This window comes from Plasmodium vinckei (assembly GCF_900681995.1).
Source record: "Plasmodium vinckei vinckei genome assembly, chromosome: PVVCY_08".
NCBI lineage: Eukaryota > Apicomplexa > Aconoidasida > Haemosporida > Plasmodiidae > Plasmodium > Plasmodium vinckei.
In genome coordinates this window covers 319961-335039 of record NC_051300.1, presented here as the reverse complement: position 1 = coordinate 335039, position 15079 = coordinate 319961, and the positions used below count along the sequence as shown (strand labels likewise).

At 24.3% G+C, this 15079-nt stretch overlaps 5 protein-coding genes across 5 annotated transcripts; 3 read left to right on the top strand and 2 right to left on the bottom strand.

Moving 5' to 3' along the window:
- Positions 1 to 420: 420 nt before the first annotated feature.
- PVVCY_0800860 (ribosome biogenesis GTPase A, putative) lies at positions 421 to 2721 on the top strand (the record flags this gene model as incomplete). Its single annotated transcript, XM_008626892.1, has 1 exon — positions 421 to 2721. The coding sequence occupies one exon, from the start codon at positions 421 to 423 to the stop codon at positions 2719 to 2721; it is 2301 nt and encodes a 766-aa protein (XP_008625114.1).
- A 411-nt stretch (positions 2722 to 3132) lies between these two features.
- On the bottom strand, positions 3133 to 4470 carry PVVCY_0800850 (conserved Plasmodium protein, unknown function; the record flags this gene model as incomplete). Its single annotated transcript, XM_008626891.2, has 3 exons — positions 3133 to 3154; positions 3304 to 4168; positions 4419 to 4470. The coding sequence occupies 3 exons, from the start codon at positions 4468 to 4470 to the stop codon at positions 3133 to 3135; spliced, it is 939 nt and encodes a 312-aa protein (XP_008625113.2).
- Positions 4471 to 6765: 2295 nt separating this feature from the next.
- PVVCY_0800840 (conserved Plasmodium protein, unknown function) lies at positions 6766 to 7401 on the top strand (the record flags this gene model as incomplete). Its single annotated transcript, XM_008626890.1, has 1 exon — positions 6766 to 7401. One exon carries the CDS (start codon positions 6766 to 6768, stop codon positions 7399 to 7401), a length of 636 nt encoding a protein of 211 aa, XP_008625112.1.
- Positions 7402 to 8179: 778 nt separating this feature from the next.
- On the bottom strand, positions 8180 to 9160 carry PVVCY_0800830 (exosome complex component RRP4, putative; the record flags this gene model as incomplete). Its single annotated transcript, XM_008626889.1, has 1 exon — positions 8180 to 9160. The coding sequence occupies one exon, from the start codon at positions 9158 to 9160 to the stop codon at positions 8180 to 8182; it is 981 nt and encodes a 326-aa protein (XP_008625111.1).
- A 2401-nt stretch (positions 9161 to 11561) lies between these two features.
- Positions 11562 to 14497, top strand: PVVCY_0800820 (protein phosphatase PPM1, putative; the record flags this gene model as incomplete). Its single annotated transcript, XM_008626888.2, has 2 exons — positions 11562 to 14332; positions 14458 to 14497. The coding sequence occupies 2 exons, from the start codon at positions 11562 to 11564 to the stop codon at positions 14495 to 14497; spliced, it is 2811 nt and encodes a 936-aa protein (XP_008625110.2).
- Between the last annotated feature and the right edge of the window lie 582 nt (positions 14498 to 15079).

The following is a 15079-nucleotide window of genomic DNA, read 5'->3' as shown; positions in this document are numbered from 1 at the left end:
GATAAAGAGATGGAGTAATAAAGATATTAGTTTTATTTTATTATTTAATTTTTTCAATTGAATATTAATTGTATTATTAAAATTTTGTCCCATTTAAAATGGCGTCAATTGGGGTTAATTCCCTTTGCTAGCACACACAATAGGATATAATATATAGGGACATATATGGTCTCAGTATATACGTATATTTATTTATCTATGCAACTTTGATGTCTCTTTATGTGTATGTAAATGTGATTCCTATTTGTTTCTTTTTTTGTGCTTACCCTTTGGGTGGTTTTGCAAAAAAAGGTATAATAGTATAAATATATGTACTTGAATATGCAGAAAAGGTGACACAAAAATATAGCAACAAAAATGTTTTTCCCATACTTGATGGTTATATGCTTGATACATAAAATTTTATGCATACAGTTAAAAATGGTAAACGAGAATATAAATTTAGAGGGTATTAACACAAGCAGACACAAACAAATAAGAAAGTTCAGAATGTGTGATGTATATTCAAAAAAAAATATATCGGAAAAAAAATTATATTTTTTACAAAATTTTAATAAGGTATATAACAATGATTTCAAGAGGAAAAGGCTAAGAAGAAAAGAAAAAAAAGAAGATAAAACCGATACAGAGAATAAAGATTGGTCGAATGTGGGAAAATATGGAAGGGAAGTTGGGAATAGTGAATATTTCCCGACATTTGATGAATATTTTAACAATCGATCAAAGGAAGATTATGAAAAATTGGAAGCAGAGAAATTGAAGGTTCTAACCGAAAATGCTAGTACATATAAAGATGAAATAAGAAAAATAATGGAAAAAAGCTACAAGAGTGAATATGAAAAATTAAAAAAAGAAGATGAGGAAGATAGTAAAATAAGCAACGATGTTCATGAAAATCTTAAAGTTACATTCGTTATGAAGAAAAACATAGACAACTTTTTGTTCACCCAATATAGTTATATGATAAACAAATTGAAGGAAAAGTCTGAAATTTTGAAAAGTTTGAAAAATGTTTTTAACAATGATAACAATAAGGGAAGTAACACAAGTGATAATGTAAGGGAAAACAACAATGATCAGGTCTGTTCTGATGAAAAGACTGAAAAAGATAGTAATAATGAAAAGAGTGAAAAATTGAAAACAATTGACAAATCAGAAGATGTTGAAAATGGATTAGCATTTTATAAAAAAGGAAGGAATAAGGAAAATAATTTAATAGAAGAGGTAAATTTTTTTAAGCCCCAAAAAGGTTATGCAGAAGAAAAGCGAATATCAACATTTAGTGATCAAATGTTTGCAAATGTAAAGATAGAAAGTAATAACTTGTTAATAAAAGGAGACGAATATGGTACTAATGATGGTGGATTAAAACTAGAAAAAGGAGAAGAAGTAGTTTCAAATTATAATAACGAAGAAGAAGGAACAGAATTATTTTTAAAAAACAATGTATCAGTACTAGAATTATTTAAAGAAAATGTAAAAACATCATTAAAGTATAAAAACGAAAACATAATAAAAAATAATTTGAATGAAAATTTATTATGTGGAAGAGTTAAAGTACATTGGTTTCCAAAATTTATGAAAAGAATAATTATGAAAATACCAGATTATATAAAAATAAGTGATATCATTATTGAAGTCAGAAATGGAATAATTCCATTTGTGTTTGATGATTTATATGCACTCAATATGTTTGATATATTTACAAATAAACCGAAAATTATTGTTTATACTAATTGTGATAGGGCCTCTGTAAAGGGAACAGAAGAGTGGGGAAACTACTACAGAAGAAAGCTTTATTGGAGTGACAAAAAGTTTAATCGAAATATAAAAAGTGATTTGAATGCTTCTATAAATAGTGGTAATAATAACCCTATGAAAAAGAGTGCAGTAATATTTGTTGATGCGAAAAATGGGAAAAAAGAAATTATTGTTCTCAAAAAATTAATAAATAGACTTTGTGAGCGTGTTATCGAAAGTAAGAGGAAAAAAGGGATACACAATTATAAAGTGAAATGCATATTTTTAGGGTTACCAAATGTTGGTAAATCTGCACTAATAAATAAAATATTGGAAATTAAAAAAACCAAATCATATGATTTACCGGGTTTAACAAAAAATATACAAATGTATTCAACAAAAAAATATGAACTAATAGACACCCCAGGTATTATAGCTCATAATTTATATAAACTCAGGGAAAGAGTATATGATAAAAATAACAGAATATTAGATGAGATATATAATAAAAATAATAAGGATTATTCAATTGATAATGTTGTTAATATTAAAAATTATAATAGTTATATGCATGTAGAAAATAATATATATCTATTAGCTTTATGCAATCATATATCACCAAAAATGTATGACATATATAATATTGCTGAAGTGCTAATACAAAATATTTATAATACTTATTTATATGACAATGAATATGTAGATTTAAAAAAAATTATAAATAGATATCAAATTAATTTTATTGATTGCATAAATTCACAAGGACAATTTTCTGCTTATCATTTTATTCAAAAATTAGCAAGAGATAGATTCAATAACGATTTAAATCAAGCTTCCATGAGAATTGTCTCTGATTTTAGGAAAAACTATCTGGGAAAAATGACTTTAAATTACCCCATCTATTTTAACAAAAAGGCTATCACCCTTAAACGTGATAATCAGTTTGTTAATTCTGCAAGTGATCGATATGTGGGTTGGTAAGGGAAATGTGAAAATAAGGAAACAAATTGAAAGAAATATACGAAAAGAGACGAAATGAAAAAAACGAAGATAATATCACGAAGTAAAAATGAAACACGTTATTACAAAAAAAATATTATAAAAGTCTCAAATTTATTAAGATACGAATTATTTTTCTCATCCCTCAAACTACACAGTCTATCCAACTATTTCATGTTCTTTTTTTGTTTTATTGTTTTTATGAGAATATTTTGATTTTTTGTTAAATTTATTCAACATTATTTGATAATTTTATTTTGTATATGTGGAATAATTACCACATCAATGTTTCTTTAAATTTTTGTAAAGAATTTTGTTTCATTACTAAAGTATGCAAAGTTACTTTTATATGTATAAACTATTTTTAAAATTGTGCTTTATAATTTTTTCTTGTCATTGCTTAACACCTGGCCATCTGTGTCAAAGAGGAAAGGTAATAATAAAAAAGGATGAATAAATAAATCAGTCAAACATCCAATATAGAAATAAAACAAACTAATAATTATAAAAATATATGTATATAATTTATAATACTGGTGAATGCATATGAATATTGATTCTCACTTCGTCAATTTTAGGCATTCCTTAAAAAGATCAATTTCCTGCGATACATCATAAGAAGCGTTATCCTGAATGACAGTCAAATAATTTAATCTTCCTTCGATTAATTCTTTTATCTGTTTGAGATAGCCACCCTTTGCTAATTTATGCCTATGATTTTGCATTAATGCTAAAAATAGCTCAGCTGTAGTTTCACCATATTGTATACCAGTTTCATCGATATTTTTATTATTAGTTAATGCTATAAGTCCATTCATAACTTTATTTTTTTCAAATATTTCAAATGTGATTTTATTTTGATGAACTAAATGCTTTAAAAGTAATGCTGATTTTTCTTGATATTTATATATATTTGTTTGCATGCCATAAACAAGAAATGCTATACCACCATAGTCAATAAATTTATTTTCTCCTTCATCATGATGTCTAATCAATGCTGATATAGCAGTTATTAATTTTTTATCAACCGTGGTTTGCTTGGATTCTTGTAATTTTAATAATAATATTTTTAAACCATTTTTTTTAAAAACACAATCTTGCAAAACAGGATTGTTAGATAATGCTAGAGAGAATATTTGTAAAACTGATTCCAATATGTGATTATTATTGCTTTCTAACAACTTTAATAAAGGATCTAATGCATTTATTTTATCTAAATTTTTAGCTACTTCCGGGTATTCATCTACTAGTCTTTCAATTATTTTTGCAGAAGCTAATATAATACCTTCATCTTTGCTTTCAAAATTTCGAACTGCTTCACCTATAGCTTCATATGGATCTTCTACTTGACTTAAGGCTTCTTTTATTGCGCCCTGTAAAAACTCGATGTCTTCTTTACTGAGCCTCTTATTTGTATCGATAGTTCCATCTGCAGTGCGATAAACAGAAGTGACGATATGTGTATGAGAGAATAATTATTGAAAAAAATGTATAGCAATAATATATTTTTGATTAAAAAAAAAGGCATATATAAAACAGTTTTACAATGAGTATTATTTTCTTTTGAATATAGTGTGAAAAGACATGTATATAAAATATACGCATTGAAATGATTATTATGAGCAGGGCCTTTTGTATTATATATTTGATTATTTATGTTTTATTTGTGAATTAATTACCTGAATATTTAGTAGACCATTTTAGTAACCCAGGCCAATTTATGTTTACCATGTTATATTATTGTTTTTTGGAATTCTTTACTACTTTCTTTTAATAAAAAGCGTGATAAAACGCTCTAATTGTAAATTAATCATAAATTTATTAAAGACTTGTCACATTTATGTACTAACGTACACATGAATGTGGTGTTTGTAGCTAAAGACATATATACCTATTTATATAAATGCATTTATATATATGTATATAGGGCAAAGAATAGCTATAAAAATATATAAATAATTATATTTAAATTAAACAATGTAATTTATAAACATATAATACAATATATTTTTTCTCTTTTTTTTCAATTAAATATCTATATAAGTAAAATGATTTCACGATTTAATTTATACTCATAAAGCGGAGGGGTACTTCAAAAAATAATTTCGCTGTTCCTTTATATATGAATTCACAACAAAAATGGCGAATTTATAAAATGCAAATATGTAAAAATAAAAAGGCATCAATTAAAATAACTATAAAAATAAAATTAAAATAACGCTAAAATATAAATTTTTTTTATATATTTATAACGATTATCGTGGCATTTTATTTTATTTTTTTAATGCAGAGAAAAAATAAGGAGGAATAAAAAGCGACAACGTTTTTATTAAAAAAAATAATACCCACCTGTATGCTCTTTCATTTAAAATGTTATATATGTTAATGTATTTAATACAAACATAATTTATATTTTTTAAAAAATGTCATAAAATACATAAATTTTCCATATTTTTAATCCAAGCTTAAGAAATTATACATTTAAAATAATATATATAGTATGTGCATATTTGGGCATATATAAAACAATGTGAGTAGTTGCAACACCCCCCAAAAAATCTACAAACATAATAAGTTCTCTATTTTCTTTTATGATTTGATAATAAAAACAGATTAATCAATTTCTTTTATTCCTACTATATATGTTTATAAGGGGGATGTATATTATTATTCATAAGGAAAGTTCGCCGTTTTAATTGATTATTTAATTGTAATATGGTTAATTACAGAATATATGCATTTTATACTTAGAAATATCTAAAATGCTCTAGAATGGACGCATAATCATATTTGAGTATTTTTCTATATGTGTATACTTTTATACCATAAATCAGTTTTTTTGGCATATTGTGTGTGCTGATATCATATTGTCCATATATATATATATATTTAAAAAGAGTTGTCATGTGATAAATTAGTAATACTCATATTTAACTAAATGATAAATTATCCAAAATTAAACAAAAAATACAATTCTATGGTATATATATATTATACTAAAGAGGGGAATTGACTATGTAAAACAGTTTATGGACACAATACTAAAAAGTGAACAAAATAAGGACAGTAAAATTTTTCATAATTATAAAATATGTATAATAAATTGCAATTAAAATTTTCATTAATTTAAAAAATTATATTTCATTTTGTCGTAAAATATTTTATTCCTTGTTATATGTTTTTTTAAAGGATATTTATTAAAAAAACGGGAAAAAACATAATTGTAAAATTTTATTATTCCTACATTGCGCAATTTATTATTGCACTGTTGGGTGTTCTCAAAAAAAAATAATAACCTTAAAATGTAGAAATATTTCCAAAATAAAATATATATAATTTTGTTGCAGTAATTAAAATATATAAGATAAAAAAGGAGGATATTACTATACTTTTAAAATATTAGACAATTACCTATTAGTCATTATTTCAATTTTAAGTCCCATATATTTTTTACAATTATGCAATTTGTTCCTTCCATATATACAATGAATGTATATATATTTATTTATTCATTTATGTATCCTTTGTGTTTATAAAACTGTATGTTGTTTGATAAATCATTGTTTGCTTAATAATTTCGAGGTATTTTTCAAAAAAAATGTCTCTATATATTCTATAAGCGTAATAGCTATATTTTGTAAATTAAAGACGAAGCATAAGCATATTTTTAAAATAACTATTTGCATTATATTTTAGTAATATAAGTTAGATAACCGACTATTTTTATTTTGTATGTATATAATTAGCTAATTTATTCTTTATTGTTTTTTTTTAAGCCACATTCGAATACTTATTGCTATTTGTATAAATCCCCAATCCTTAAATTATTGTGTGTTTACAACGTCAATTATATGTGTGTAAACGGGTGTGAGTATATACGATATATTAAATAAGGAACATATTAAGAGAAATATAAGTGAAAATATTTAGAAAGGAAACTGATAGATTCTTTGTCTTTAATAATATTATATAATAGAAAGTTTTGAAATATATTTTGTAGGCCTTTTCTTTAGAAACGAAATAAAAATGAAAATCAAAGTCTCAGAAAACGAAATAATGAACAAAATTGAATCCATTAATTTAAAGGAAGTAAAAGATGCATCATCATATATGAATAATTACACAAATTTTTTATCACTAAAATTAAGAAAGAATAGAGGTGGTATAATATATACAGTCGAAAGGATAAAAAATTTAGAGGCAATCACAAAAAAATTGAATAAAGAATTATCAGAGAATAATAAAGAATTAAAAAAATTAGAAAAAAGTATAACTAATTTTAGCGGAATAAATGAGAGCTTAGAAAATAATATAATCACTGAAATTAATAGAAATAAAGCCTATAAAAGTCGATTATTTCAATTAAAAAAAAATAAAACAAAACTAATAAAAGCACAAGAAAATATTGATAAAGACATTATTTATATGGAATCAAGGATAAGTATGATGAGAGAAAATGTAGAAAAAAATAATAATAAATATAATAAGTTATTAAATAATAAGAACAAAATGCATGAAGAAATGGAAAAGTTTAAGAAAGGGAGAACAAACTTGCAACTACAATTAAAGCATACAAGGAAAAACCATGAAATTTTGAAGAATAAAATGCAAACTTTTGTTTCAAGTATAAAGACATCTCGTACAAGAGAAAACAACATATAGATTAAGTTGTTGGTTTTTCACTTTAGTTGACATCATGGCAATATGATAAATGTTTTTGTTTCTTTTCTCCTCCTTCGCATACCTTCCTTATTATTGATGTGTCATTCTCAATTTTAATGCATATATATATTTAACGTAACTGAAAAAAGAAAAAAATAAATGCCTTCAAATATGTTTTTTGTGGCTTAATGATGCTTGGTGCATCTTGACTCAATTGATATATTTTCATCAAAACGGAAAAATATGCTCTAATTGTTTCCCTATAATTTTAAGAGAGCATTAATATATAGTATATCTGATTATATATTCGCATGACCCATATGCATACACATATGAATAATCTTTTCGAACACACTATATATATTTACATAATGTATTTATAAACGTATGTTTTTTTAAAAGCGTTTAATGTGTTTTTGTATAAATAGTAACATTATACACGTAAATATAAACTAAACAAATAAAAAATTGATGCATGATAAAAAAGTATGAAAAAAGCATCAAATTTTGTCAAAAAATATATATAATAATATAATAGAAAACTGATAAAATAAATGTTATATATATCTTTAGTTAGCCTATTTAATTTGAAGCGAGAACAAATTACTAAAAATTAGTCGGTAGAAACATATTCTTAGATTATTCGAAATATAATCATATATATATATCCTAATATGTAAGTAAGTATTGTTAAAGGGTCACAAATTGCCCCAATGAACAAGTATATACACAATTGTGCTTAATGAAATACGAAAGAATGAAAAAAATATGATGATTATTATTTAGTAAAATTCTCTAAATAACTAAATAGATAAGAATCAGATACATATGGTTTTAAAATGTAACTGGGTGTATTACTTTTATTCGAAGTATATTGCATATATATTTTAGTAATAATATCATAATTAATATTAATATGATATTTGGCTAATAATTTAATAATATTACTAATGATACTAATATTTTTTCGAGTAGTATCATCTACTTCTTCAAATTTATTCTCTTCAATATTTTCATCGATACTGTTTGGGTTTGTGTCTTTCGATTTTTTAATTGGAGAAGAAATCCAAATAAATCCATTCATTCCTAAAATTATTTGTACATTACATGGGAATACAAAGATGTGCTTCTTCTGATTTTGTACTAATGTTTGTGGAACTGTAATTAAAATTCCGTTCGATAATTTACCATATATAGATGATCTAGTATGTAAAATAATACAGCCATCTGTTAATATTCTTTGAACTTCACATGCAATAACATCATTGGGTTTGTATATATTAATCATATTTATAACATCATTATATAATCGTATTCTTTGACTAAATAAGCTTATATTAGTTTGTGTTATTGATAATAAGGCCCTACAATATGATCCAATTTCTACAACCCATTTATCATTATTTATATCTTTTATTTTTCCAACTAATAAATCACCTACTGAACCCGTATATTTTCCTCGCAATGGTTCTACATATACTAATTTATTTATATAATTTACACTTCCCAATATACATGCACAAAAATTTTCTTCTTCTTCATACAACCCACTCCCCTTTAAGAATCTGGGTTTATCTTTTTTTTCTAATACTGCTTCACCTGGTAACACTAACTTTTTTATATTAGGGCATGAATTATCTGCATTTTTATTTACATTTGACTTATTATGTTTTATCATTTCAAGAGCCAATATTTTATTATTTAGCTCTTCGATATCATCCAGTTCTTCATCATAGGGCGTGATGACAATTAAATCCATTTTGGTAACTATCTATGCATTTCCTTTTTTATTTTTCTCTATCTCTATATTAACTTCGTTCCTTTTTCGTTTGCAATTTGGAATATGCTTGATTACAGTTCATTCGAAATATTACTACTTACAAGCGTTGGCTCAAATTAGCATATTATTTTATACTACGTAATATTATGTTTTTACTTATTTTTACTTTTTTGAAACTTCAAAAAAATGCAGTAAAATATATTAATAAATATGAATAAAAATGAAAGCTTGCCTTTAACATATAATAGTATTATCAATATATTTTTTTAATAGTATGGAATGTAACAAGTTTATGATTTATTTGGTAAATATGTTAATGGTTTTATTTTATTTATTTAATATTTTTTTTTAATATGTTCCACCATAATTTTTTATTTGCAAATACGCAGAGTGAAAAATAAAATTTTAATCACTATTTTTTTAATACTCTATGCGAATAAATAAATTGAAATAAATACTAGCGCATAATGTTGCGTTAAAAAGGTAAACAAAATATTCTGAACGTGCAAAACGCCACAGGATAGAGATGTGAAAAGAAAGGAAAGTAAAGAGACAAAAAAGAAAAATGAAAAAACAATGACGTCAAGTTCATTACCCAAAGTTAATAAAATATAGTTCCTTTATTTTCATGGAAAAACTTTGTTATTTTATCTCGTTGTAAGCAATATTGTTAATGAGGTTATCGTAAAAAAGGAAAAAAATATATATATAAAAATCAGATAACCAAAAAAATAGTGCAAGTTATAGAGTAGATATTAGAACGAAAACCTGTATATATCAAATGTGGTGTGTTTTTTTCTTTTTGGAAAAATTGAAGTACTAAAAATAATTGCATAATTAACTTATTCTATAAAATACAATTCTTTGGATTAACACTTATCACCGTCCTCTTTAATATTGTGTAAAAAATATTTTGAATTTATTCATCTATACATTTTTATAATTGGATAGAACACGTGGGTATATATCAAGTTATGTTTTGTAACTTAAAAGCATGACAAAATTCGTAAAAATGTGATAATGTTATTTATATAAAAAATATTTCAAACTTTCGATTTGTATTATTTATCGGTATAATTATCATATTATAGCAAAACGAACAAATCATCAATGAATTTGTGTATTTTACAAATAAAAATAAACTCACTTTAATACATTGAAATTAGACATATATGCATGTTTTTTCTTAAACATTTTATAATATATACATTTATTACTTGAAAAATTATATTTCCTATTTTCAAACAAAACCACTTTATTTGAAATGCATGCGTAAATTGGTAACATTTTTTAAATACTTTGGTTATTTATTTTTTTAAAAGATATAACAAAAAGGAAAGAATGCTGAAAAACAAACAATAACATATTGTTTTTGCACATAATAAGCAACTTTGTCTTATTTATAGAATGGTAAATAAAAATAATGGTTTGTAAACATGTAATCGTTTTTTTTTTTTTGTGTTTTTGGTAATTATATTCTTATACACTTTATATAAATCTTATTTATCACATATTTCGCTTTCATAAAATGTTATAAAAAAAAGAAGAAAATGCTAATAATGTTTTAAGAATAAAAGTTTTTATATTCTTATTTTTTAAAAAAAAATACAATTTAGTGAGCGTATTTTTTTTGTAACGAGTATATGTATTCATAATTTAATTATTTTTTTATTTTTAATATATATTAAAACCATTTTTTATTTTATGATTATTTGCATATTTTTTATATTTTTTCTATGAAAATTATATAATAAAAAAATGTTTTTTTTTTTTTACAAAATATAATGAAAAAAAAGAAAGTACAATCTTGTGTAAAATGGGTGATGTATAAATGCATCATTATATAATACAAGTATGGCAAAAAAATAAAATAAATAAAAGTATTACTATGCTTTATTAATACATATGAATGCAATATAATAATATGCATATAATATGACATATAAATATATTTTTTAATTTATCATTTTGTATATTGATAATTGGCATGATAGAATTATAAATGATTATAACAAAAAAACAAAGAAGGGAATCCCTAATAATTCGAGATTAATGTTTGCATATAGCATTTTTTTGAAATGATAAATTTTTATAAATTGTGTAAAAAATTATGTTTAAGCCTTTAAAAAGAACATGAAACTATTCATATATTATGGATATATATGGCTAGAATAGGCTTAAACCAAATTAGGAAGTTGTAATTGCTTTGTGTAAGTATTTGTACATGCATATATTTATATGTATGTTATTTAACCAAACCAATGGTTGTTCATGTTTTAGTTTATTCAATTTGATTTATTATTGAATCGCTTTAAATATTTATGCTTCCTCTACCCTCCTTTTTTTTTACCCCGTGTTCAAAATTTCGACAAAGTTGCATATGAATAAGGTATACGGCAATAATTTCGAAAGGGATTACTCGATTTATGTATACGGCAAGATATTTGATTTGATAGAGGACCTAAATAGCTACAATTTAAAATGTTACATTAACAATGAGAAGAATATAAATTTGTGGAAAGAATTTAAATATAAGAAGAAAAACAAATGGCGTTTTATTTCCACTTTAGATTATTATGGGAGTTTTAAAAATAAAAAATGTGAATTTGATGTAATACCAATAATATTCAACGAAGAGTATGAGATATTATACATAGGGGTCTCAGTGTTTTTTAAAGACAATTTTTGGAAGGAATATAAGCATGGAAATTATAATTATATAGAGCTATTCATCTCACATATTAATGTAGGATACTTACATAATTTCTCGAATAGCCAATATGAAAATGGATGTAATGTTATACCTCAGGATAGTAGTAAACGTAGCATATTGAAAAGCCTCATAAATTTAGATCAATTAAGAAAATTATATAAAGAGGAAAAATTAAAGAAATACACCGATCGAATTACTAATACCACAAATGATAATAATCATAAAGATATTATAAATCCGCATAATTATTATATAGAAAATATCAATACGGAAAAATATAATAACACCACCAACGATAATATATATAAGTCATGTTGTGGTAATAATTACGATATTCTATATAATAAAAATAATAATGGTATTATATTTAACAATACAAATAAAAAGCCATGTGGTCATAATGAGGATGTAATAACAAATACATATCCTGATTCTACTAATCCTATTCATAGTCATGAAAATGATATATCTATATGTAAAAATGATACAAGCTATGAAAGCTCTGATACCTTTATTATTAAAACAAATACTGAATGCAATTATATTGGTGATACTCGATATAGAAAAAGGTGCTCAGGTGAATGTAATTATATCGGAAACTGTGCCAATACTAATGAGCTCAATACTGCCGATATTGACAATAGTCAAGGGAAACAAAATAGCTCCCAAAATGAGCACACTAATCAATATAAGTGCCCATGTAATCATATGCTTTCCCAAAGATGTTATGATAATTCTTTAGTTAATTGCCAAAATAGTAGTAGCAATTTAGGGACCCCTCGTGATTCAACTTGTGCTTTTCAGGACATTGACAGCAAAATAAAAAATGCAGGAGATTCATTATCAGTATTTATAAGTAAAACTGAAGAAATTACTTATAATAACGTCAAAATACATGCAGTTAAAGAAAATTCAGATTATCAATATGATAAAGAATCAATTAAGTATGAATACTCATATATAAATAATGAAAGGAATAAAATAAATTCTATCAATAAAAAAGGAAGCAATCCTGATGCTTCAATAATGATAGAAGGTGCAAAGTCGTATACTAGTTTGCCTAATAATAATAGTGCCGGTAATGATAAGGTTCATGTGAGTTCCCTTGAAAAAAATGAAGTTCTACTAAAATCGCATCAATATATAATTAAAACCTCTGAAAAATGTAGCAAAGTAAAATCTGATAATGTAGATAATTGTTCAGTGTATGAAACATTGTATTATAATAAAAATGATCACACCAAATGTGGTATTACCACGACTTTGACTGATACAAATGTACGTATAAGTCAAAAATCAGAAATTAAAAGAAATGTTTATATATGTAATGAAAATATAAGTGAAAAACCAAATAATATACCTTGCGATAATTATATAAACGAAAATAAACAAAACAAAGAAAACGAAAAATGGAAGAATTTCAAGTCGGGATTTTTTAGTTCCAAAGGTAATAGAACATATAATGAAGATAGGGTAGTAACAATTTCGAGCATATGCGATTTTATACACAATGAGTGTAAAAATTTGTTCGATAATTGTAAGCATCATGGTGCTGATACCAATGCTACTGAAGACCTATGGTCCGATGATTATCTTAATAGAGAATATTTTGATAATCTATTTAAATCGAACAATACCGAAAACAGCAATATGCATAATAGTCCATATATGTATTGTGCAATATATGATGGGCATAATGGTGAAAATGCTGTAAATATAATTCAAAAACTATTACATATACATGTTTATTCGTATTATATAAATGGTAACAGTATATGTAATGCACTTAAATATGGTTTTCAAAGAATGGATGAGCATTTGTGTAAAAAGTCTGCAAATAGCAGAGAAAATAATCACTCGGATTTTTCGAGTGGTAGCACTGCTTGTGTTAGTGTTATATTAAACAATATGGCTTATATAGCAAATATAGGGGATAGTCGTTGTGTCTTAAGTAAAAATGGTCGCGCTGTTGTAATAACAGTAGATCATAAGGCAAGTATAAATAAAAAAGAAGAACAGCGAATTATAAATTCAGGTGGAATATTAGATCAAGAAGGATATTTAGGTGGATGTTTAGGAGTATGTCGAGGCTTTGGATCTTTTGATAAAAAAACTAACGAAAAGTTAAAAGGGTTAATTTGTGAGCCCGATATATTTCAAATAAAATTAACGGATGATGACGAATTTTTAATAATTTGCTGTGACGGGATATTCGATGTAATGACTTCCCAAGAAGCTGTTAATACTGTTAGGACGTCATTAGTCGAAAATAATAACCCTAATGTTGCAGCTGAAGCATTATGCCAATTGGCATATAAAAGAAAATCCCTCGATAATTTATCAGTTGTCATTATAATATTCCAAAATCCTGAACATAAAAAGAAAGAGAATATCAGTGCGAATGCATACACTGGTCAAACAGGACGCTTTAGAAGAAGGTAAAAATTATTTTATAGAAATAAAAGATAAATAACAAACGTTTTAATGCGCGTATATTTCACACAATGGTATTTTGTACTATATTGCTTATAAAAATATATTTCATTCTCATATTTTTTTTTAGGATAAGATTTTCTGCTTTGGAAAACTTAATTAGCCCTTAATGTGTCATTTACAAAACAATCAGTAATATTATTTATACTAATAAATTTGTTGTTCAAAGTATACCATGTTGTTTTTTCGTAGAAACAGACACTAACAAGCTTTTTCATTAGCATAAATTGTCTCATCATATAGTTAATATATATAATATATATATATATATATATATATATATATTAAAGCATTGTTTATTAATTTTTCATAAATATATGATTTGGGCACACATGCCATTGCGAATGATTTACGTATGATTTTAAAACGATGTTTTATTATTTTTTTATGTATTATCTATAATTTACACTAATTTTTCGGTAATTGGCATTTCCCCAAATTTTTCTATTAATAATTTATCTTTTTTTTTATTTTGTTTTATTATAAGGCACATTTTTTATTATAACTATGTAAATATCAAATAATTTGTTAAAAAAAAAAAAAGAGAAACGGCAATAAGTTTATAGCCATATGTTGCAATGTATAATGTATATTTTATTTTTCGCTTTTAATTTCATATATGATCAAATATAATTTAGTTAATTTCACATATATATTTCTGTTTGTTAACTGTTTTAATATTGTATTCCCGT